This window comes from Dipodomys ordii, unplaced genomic scaffold (genome assembly GCF_000151885.1).
Source record: "Dipodomys ordii isolate 6190 unplaced genomic scaffold, Dord_2.0 Scaffold171, whole genome shotgun sequence".
In the NCBI taxonomy this organism is placed as follows: domain Eukaryota; kingdom Metazoa; phylum Chordata; class Mammalia; order Rodentia; family Heteromyidae; genus Dipodomys; species Dipodomys ordii.
This window is the reverse complement of record NW_012267387.1, coordinates 682,688-691,080: the sequence shown is the minus strand read 5'-3', so window position 1 is coordinate 691,080 and position 8,393 is coordinate 682,688. Positions and strand designations below refer to the sequence as shown.

Sequence of the window (8,393 nt, the reverse complement as noted above, 5' to 3'; positions counted from 1 at the left end):
TCTGTCACTTTAGGTACACAGGGTGTGGTTCCTGCGCTCTCTGTGGCCATGATAGGAAGTCTGGGATGGCCCCTATCTGGAGCCATGAACTTGGCAGAGGAGGCAGGTCTCCTTGAAGAGTTGGATGCAAGTCTAGACCTCAGATCATGGAGCTCTGTGCTGACTTCAGCCTTCTTTGGGATGCCTCTCAAGGCTAGGGATGAGTGGTGAGGATTAAAGCTGAGGATCACCAGTTTGGACATATGGCTTTCCTGTTTTGTGTCCCCCTTCCCTCTCCTTCTCCCTCTGGTATTAGAGTTTGAACTCAAAGGCTAGAACTCATTCAGCTTATCTGTTCCTAGTTAGTGTTGAGCTATGCCCCCAGCTCAGGTTTTTGCTAGTTGATTTGGAGCTGGAGTCTCACAGACTTTCTGCCCAGGCTGACCTCAAACTATGATATTCTTGATCTCAGCCTCCTGAATAGTTATGATGACAGGCATCAGTCTCCAGCCTCTAGCTTCTTTTTTATCCTTTTGTGTCTTATGTCTTTATTTCTACCTCTTCCTCTCTTTCTTCTCCCTCCCTTTTCCTATTTCCTCCTCCTTCCTATCTCTCTCTGTCCTCTCTTTCCTCATTCTTCCTCCTTTTTTATTTCTTTCCATCCCTCTCTCAAATATACTTGTTCCATATTTAGAGTTTACAGAATTCACAAATGTAGCTGGGTTCTGGTGGTTCACACCTATAATCCCAGCTACTCAGGAAGTTGAGATCTGAGAATCATGGTGTAAACCCAGCCAGGAAACTCCCTGAGACTCTTATCTACAGTGAATCACCAAAAAGCCAGAAGTAGAGCTATGGTTCAAGTGGTAGAGCACCAGCCTTGAGCAAAAATAAGGAAGCTCAGGAACAGTGCGTAAGTCCTGAGTTCAAGCCCAAGGACTAGCACACATATTAAAAACAAAAAAAAAAGATCCACAAATGTAAAGCAGAATTCAGGTCACTCCAAATACATATGAAAGCTTTCTCCTTGAAGATAGTGTCAGCTGACAGATGAATAGTTCCTTTTGGATCTAACAACAATAAAGGGTCATTGTGACCTTATTGGGGTGGGGAAGCGGCTGTGGAATGGTGATGTGCAGATGGAAGGTTGGAGATGGAAGGTTGTCATGATCTGCAGACCTGGCAGGAGGTAAGAGATGAGAGAAAGATGAGGTAGAGGGGCCTGACCTCTGGGGTTTTGGGCTGAGCGGACCGGGAAGAAGGAAGTGGCTGGAGAGAGATCACAGGAAGGTGGAGCCAATGTGATCTCCAGGTTGTAGGGAGAAATGTAGGCATATTTAAATTAGGAAGGTCATTGGGTGGGAACAGGAGTAGAGGAAAAAGTAGCACTCTGTTGGAATATGGAGGCCCTGAGGCTGTAAGAAGGAATGAGAGACTCATCCCAATTGGAGACTCAAGGAAATCTCAGTTAACTGGAGGGAAAAATGAGAATCAATGGGAGATTATCACTGATTCAACCACTAGAACCCTCCCCCACCCCCAGTTTACAATTTCCCATTGAACTAGCGTGGGCATTTAAAGAGGATTGGACTGTACATGAAGAAAACACAACAGTAAAAGAAAGCAGAGCAAATCCGATCCAGGATCTGGGGAAACTCAATATGCCAACACATACAAAGAATGAGTATATGCCCAGTAGTGATAGATGAACTAGAAGGGAATAAGGAAAATATGGTACATAAATACAATGGAGTATTATTCAGCCATGAAAAATGATGTCACTTGTAGAAGAACAGAGAAAACTGGAGATCATTATGTTAAAGCAAAATGATCTGGACTGAGGACAGATGTTTTCTCAATATACGGATCTAGAGCTGTGAAGCAAGGGCTGTTTGGAAGTGAGAGCCAGTGAGGAGAGGGAAGGGCCAAGGAAGAGGATAAAAGGGGGTGACTATGATCTAAGTACGTAAAACACACATATGACAAGAGATTAATGAAGCCAGGCACTGATGGTTCACACCTGTAATCCTAGCTACTCTGGAGGCTGAGATCTGAGGATTGCGGTTCAAAGCCAGCGTGGGCAAGAAAGTCTGTGAGATTCTTTATTGCCAATCAACCAGCAAAAAGCTGGAAGTAGAGCTGTGGCTCAAGTGGTAGAGCACCAGCAAAGAGAGGGGGCGGTCCTGAGTTCAAGATATCCCTGAGCTACACCTCCACTTCCGAGGTTTGTTTGTTGCTGGTTCTTTGGAGATGAGGCCCAGGGATTTTCTTTCCTGGGCTAGCTTTGAACTGGGATCCTAATATCTCAGTCCCTGGAGTAGCTAGGATCACAGGCATGAGCTCCATCACCCAGCCATCACTGATGATTTCCCATCCAACTTCCCAACTTGTCTGTTTATAGGGGTAGAGGAGGAATCTGATGGCGAAGATTTCTCAGAGGAAACCAAATGACTGCACCCACCCACCTGACCCAAAGCCCTCCTTAGGCCTCTCCATCCCCCTGCGGATGTCCAGTCACTCCTTTAAGAGGCCAGTCACTAAAATTACATCATATCCGGATAATGAGGTTAGGTTCGACCACTGGGAGGAGAACTTAGAGAAACCCCAACAGGTGTGTTGGCAGAACAGGCTTCAAGGAGTCCAGGCCTACGGCAGTGTGGGTGATCTTTTAAGTACTTTGGATCTGGTCAAAGCTCTGCAGAAACACATCGTAGCAGGCACAGGTGCTTTGCTCGACCAAGCCGGGATGGCAGGTGCTCACGCTGGTCAGGCCTCATCGTTGCCCTTTGTGGAGATGATTCCGGCCAAAGCGGAGCTGCGTGTGCCACCGTTCCTCTGCAGAGAATTTCTGGTCACCGAGGAAGATATAAAGATCCAGGAAAGGAAGGTGAAGGCGGCCAGAGAGAGGCTGGCCCTAGCCCTGCTAGTGGATAGGCTCGCCAGCGAGGCAGAGATGCAGAAGAGACTGAGAAAGGAAAAATGATCATCACTACCTACACCAAAATATCACAGAGGAAACGGAGTTGGGCTCTGGGGCAATGTCTCCTTGCAGAGTCTGGGATTGCTCTGGATTTGAGTTTCTTGAAACTTTACCATAAATATTTTTATTAAATCCCTTTATGTAACACAAAAGTAGACAGCAATTCCTTTCCTTTTCTTTCCTACTCCTCCCCTCCCCTCCCATCCCTTTCCCCTCCTCTTCCCTCTCCTTCCCTTCCCTTGCGTAACATGGAAAGTAGACAGTTGATTTCTTTTTTTTTCCTTTTTTTTTTTTGGTCGATTATGGGGCTTGAACTCTGGGCCTGGGCGCTGTCCCTGTGCTCTTCAGCTCAAGGCGAGAGCTCTACCACTTGAGCCACAGCACCAATTCCGGTTTTCTAGTGGTTTTTTTTTATTGGAGATAAGAGTCTCACGGACTTTCCTACCCTGGCTAGCTTTGAACCGAGATCATCAGATCTCAGCCTCCTGAGTAGCTAAGATTACAGGAGTGAGCCACCAGCATCCAGTGATCCCCACATTTAACAGATAGTTTGACTAGGTATGTAACTTAGGTTTTAGTGATTATCTTACCTTTTAAAATTTATAATTTTTTTTTTGGTCAGTTGTGGGGCTTGAACTCTGGGCCTGGGCGCTGTCCCTCAGCTCTTCAGTTCAAGGCTAGCATACTACTACTTGAGCTACAGCACCACTTCTGGTTTTCTGGTGGTTAATTGGAGATAAGAGTCTCACAAGGCCGGGGCACCGGTGGCTCACGCCTGTAATCCTAGCTACTTAGGAGGCTGAGATCTGAGGATCTCGGTTCAAAGCCAACCAGGGTAGGAAAGTCCGTGAGACTCTTATCTCCAATAAAAACCACTAGAAAACTGGAAGTGGTGCTATGGCTCAAGCGCAGAGCTCTCGCCTTGAGCTAAAGAGTGCAGGGACAGCGCCCAAGCCCAAAGTTCAAGCCCCACAACCGACCAAAAAAACAAAAAAACTTGATGTTTTAGGTGGAGGGTGTCCTACATTAGCAATAAGCATAAATATGTCCCAGAAAGCCGGGTGCCGGTGGCTCATGCCTGTGATTCTAGCTACTCAGGAGGCTGAGATCTGAGGATTGCGGTTCGAAGCCAGCCTGGGGAGGTTTATCTCCAATAAACCACTAGAAAATCGGAAGTGGCACTGTGGCTCAAGTGGTAGAGTGCTCGCCTTGAGCTGAAGAGCTGAGGGACAGCACCCAAGCTCAGAGTTCAAGCCCCATGACCAACAAAAAAAAAATATGTCCCAGAAAAAAAAGTCTCAGGGACTTTCCTGCCTGGGTTGGCTTTGAACCACAATTCTCAGATCTCAGCCTCGAGTAGAAAGTATTACAGACGTGAGCCACTGGTGCTTGGCTGATTATCTTACCTTTCAGAGTCATCCATCTCATTAGCTATTGAATGGGAATAAACCCATGGTCTCTATGTCCTTGTGTGTGTGGAGGGGAGGGGCTCTAACTCAGGGCCCAAATGCTGTCCCTGGGCTCTTTGCTCAACCCTAGTGCTCTACCACTTTGAGCCACAGCGTCACTTCTGGTTTTGTGGTAGTTTATTGGAGATAGGAGTCTCACGGACTTTCCTGCCCTGTTTTTGAACCATGATCCTCAGATCTCAGCCTCCTGAGTGATTGGGATTAAGGCTTCAGCCACAAGTGCCTGGCTTTTTGTCCATTTTATGTAGTAACTGATTCAAAAAATAGGAAATGAAGCCAGGCACCGGTGGTTCACGCCAGTAATCCTAGCTACTCAGGAGGCTGAGATCTAAGGATCATGGTTCAAAGCCAGCCCAGGCCAGAAAGTCTGTGAGACTCTTATCTCCAATGAACCATCAGAAAACCAGGAGTGGTGTTGTGCCTCAAGTGGTAGAGTGCTAGCATTGAGCTGAATTGCTGAGGGACAGCGCCCAGGCCCTGAGTTCAAGCCCCACAACAACCAAAAAAAGGAATTGTGTGTGGAGGCTGTGATTCCAAACTCAGAAGGGTGGAGAGAAAAGGAGAGGAGAGAGAGAGAGAGAGAGAGAGGAGTGTAGCAGCTGGCATTGGTGCTATGGGCAGACATGTACTGGGCAGTGGAAGTGAAAATCTCACATGGAAACAGGATGTTTATTTTCATACAATTACCATGTCTACCTTAGTGTTTTTTTTTTTTTTTACTATTTTATTACTACTACTACTACTGATATTATCCAGTTCTGGTATCCATGAAGGTTACCATGATGTGAAAAATCAAAAATGTGAAATTTGCTTCTAAGCCTTAACAAGAGAAAAACACCTCTGTTATTTTTTGGTTTAAAACTGCTACTTGAGCTTAGCATCTGATAATTTTGTCCATTGGCTGGCGCTTCACTCCACAAAACACCTCTTACTGAGTTCCCACAGAATCAGTCAGAGGCCAACTCAAGAAAGAGAGGAGGTGGGGGGGCAGTATAGTTTATTTCACCCATGGCCCCCGACCCAGGGATTTCACTGAAGCTTTCTGAGATCCAGGTGTGGCAGGTAATAGCCCAGGCGGTGACGCTGGACTTGGTAATCTCCTTCCCTCTTCCGCCGGCAGATGGTCACCTGCATGAGTGAGAAGAGGGGGAAGATGAACTGACAGAGCCAGGTGCTGGTGGCTCATCCCAGCTACGCAGGAGGCTGAGATCTGAGGATTGCAGTTCAAAGCCAGCTTGAGCAGAAAAGTCCTTGTGAGATTCTTATCTCCAAGGACCCACCAGAAAACCAGAAGCCATGCTGTGGCTCAAAGTGGTAGAGTGCTTACCTTGAGCAAAATAACTCAGGGACAGTGCACAGACCCTGAGTCCAAGCTTCATGACTGAGAAAATGAAAAAATGAACGAACAATATAGATACTTAGGTAAGTGATACCACGGGGGTGAGATAACCGAATGGCCTTCTTGTCTTCCTCTTTCTACTTGGATGTTTCTCCTCAGCTCTCCCTTTTCACTCTTGATTTATTTATTTGGTCAGATCTTGGTTTGAACCATAATCCTCACATCTCAGCCTCCTGAGTAGCTAGGATTTACAGGTGTGAGCCATGGGCATCAGACTAAGAATTTGTATTTATGACACATAGTCAGTGCATCCAATGAATGCATCTTTAGAGAAGGCTGACATTGGGGGAGTTACAGGAATGGGCTTACACTGACTAAAAGATGGTTGTGATGTCTCTGGGCAAGAAAATCTTATGGGAACACTATCCTGGATGTGGCCCATCCACAACCAAACACAGAGCCGGGGGCTGGTGGCCTGTGATCCTAGCTGCTGAGAGCTGAGGCTGGAGGTTCAAAGACAGCCTATGCAGAAAAGTCCATAAAGACTTTTTTTTTTTTTTTTCGGTCGTGGGGCTTGAACTCTGGGCCTGGGCGCTGTCCCTCAGCTCTTCAGCTCAAGGCGAGCGCTCTACCACTTGAGCTACAGAGCCACTTCCGGTTTTCTGGTGGTTTATTGGAGATAGGAGTCTCACGGTCTCTCCTGCCCGGGCTGGCTTTGCACCGCGATCCTCAGATCTCAGCCTCCTGAGTAGCTAGGATTACAGGCGTGAGCCACCAGCGCCCGGCATTCCATAAAGACTTTTTATCTTAAACACCAAAAGAAGCCAGAAGTGGAGGAATGCTTTAAGTGGTAGTGCACTAGCCTTCAGTATACAAGGTCATGGACAGTTCAAGCCCCAGGACTGGCATACGTGTGTGTACATGCACATGAATGCACACACATGCACACACACACACACATACACACACAGAGCAGACAAAACCACATATTCAGACTAAGTGTTGAAGCTCATGTCTATATTCCTAGAGACTCAGAAGGCTGAGATCTGAGGATCACAGTTCAAAGCCAGCCTGGGCAGAAAGATCCAGGAAACTCTTATCTCCAATTAAACCACACACACACACACACCACTAGATGATGCTGGATTGTACTAAATATTCTCACAACCTAAGTAGAAGGAGACAAGTCATCTTCTCTTACCAGGAAACAGCAGATCAGGCAGGAAATGAGACCCAGGAGTCCCGCCAAACAGATGAGAATGATGGCCCAGAATGGAAGGCCTAGGTAGACAAATGTATGTGATTTCTCTGTCTACCCCCTCACCCACCCCTTTACCCATAGGTATCTCTTATGGGTATAAGACTCCTTGCTGTCTTTGTAGCGTGCCTCAGAAATCTCCACATTATGCTGTTATAGCAGCAAGATGTATACTCATACCCATAACCCTGGGCAGGGGTGGGCCAAGTTTCATCAGGCTCCAAGGCCCTGTGTGCATGGTGCTGCTTGATAGGTCAGAGTTGATCACCTTGTACTTTTCCTACCCTCGGCAGGGATTTCTGGAAGCTTACCTGCTTGTTTAGTCACCAAATCATTTCTGATGGCAGAATATCCTGGAAAGAAATGAAAATGATGGTGATTGGTGGTAGTGGTAGGGGTCAATGTGAGGAGGTTTTGTTTTTGTTTTTGTGAGGAGGTTTTGTTTTTGTTTTTGTCAGTCATGGGGCTTGAACTCTGGGCCTGGGCACTGTCCCTGAGTTCTTCAGCTCCTTAAGGTGAGTGCTCTACCGCTTGAGCCATAGTTCTACTTCTTGTTTTCTGGTGGTTCACTGGAGATAAGCATCTCATGGACTTTCTTACCTGGGCTGGCTTTGAACTGAGATCCTCAGATCTCAGCCTCCTTAGTAGCTAGGATTACAGGCATGAGCCACCAGTGCCTGGCTGAGGTTTTGTTCTTGTTATGATAATTTTGAAGTCCCAGAGCTTGCTGGGGAAGAGAAGCCAATCTCCCCTGCTCCATGGCACAGCCTTTCTTCTTCCATGGTGGCTGAGTGCTGGAAGCACCCTTTCTGTGCACAAGTTCAAGGCTACCCCAGCCCCACCTTCAAGGTTCCCAGAGAAGCCAGCAAGCAACCCCAAGAGAAGAAGCCAGAGCCTCTGCTACAGATTGAAGGCTCGGGACCCTTACCATCCACCAGGATGCTGTTCCTGTCCAGGGTGAAGTTCTGGAGCTGGGTTCCGTTCTGTGTCATCCGCAGGAATTCCTCATAGATGGCCACTCTGTACACCTTCCGGGCCAATGGGGAGAAGCCACACAGGGAGTCCACGCCTGTGTGGTTGCTGTGGGAGACAGGCCTGCGGGCGGGGCACAGATGGCAAAGATGGGTGCTGCTCTGCCTGGGCTATGGATGCTGCGCTTCGAGAACTTTCCATGTCCTCCCTCCCTCCCCTCCCATAAATGACCACTGTCATCTATGTGGGCCATCAATGACCAGAACCATGTCTGGGTGATGGCGACTCACACCTGCAATCGATCTTAGCTGCTTAGGAGTCTTAAGATCTGAGGATCTCCTCCGCTTCCTTCCTCTTCCCCTCCTCCTCCCCATCCTTCCCTCTCCCTCCCTCCCT

The 8,393-nt window shown here is 47.5% G+C and overlaps 2 protein-coding genes across 2 annotated transcripts in view; one reads left to right on the top strand and one right to left on the bottom strand.

The window, feature by feature from the left end:
* The first annotated feature begins 2,398 nt into the window (after positions 1-2,398).
* On the top strand, positions 2,399-2,962 carry LOC105998712 (methyl-CpG-binding domain protein 3-like 1). The gene has a single exon (XM_013033501.1). The coding sequence runs from the start codon at positions 2,399-2,401 to the stop codon at positions 2,960-2,962; it is 564 nt and encodes a 187-aa protein (XP_012888955.1).
* Positions 2,963-5,457: 2,495 nt separating this feature from the next.
* Muc16 (mucin 16, cell surface associated) overlaps positions 5,458-8,393 on the bottom strand; it is a 97,205-nt gene continuing 94,269 nt past the window's right edge. Inside the window, exons 74-77 of the mRNA XM_013033500.1 lie at positions 7,954-8,120; positions 7,337-7,378; positions 6,969-7,048; positions 5,458-5,556 (exon numbers count right to left, since the gene is read on the bottom strand). Of these exons, the coding sequence (XP_012888954.1) occupies positions 5,458-5,556; positions 6,969-7,048; positions 7,337-7,378; positions 7,954-8,120 (388 nt within the window). The remainder of the gene's footprint in view (positions 5,557-6,968; positions 7,049-7,336; positions 7,379-7,953; positions 8,121-8,393) is intronic.

Coding starts and splice junctions, on each gene's coding strand:
- LOC105998712 (XM_013033501.1), top strand. CDS start 2,399: ATGGCGAAGATTTCTCAGAGGAAACCAAATGACTGCACCCACCCACCT.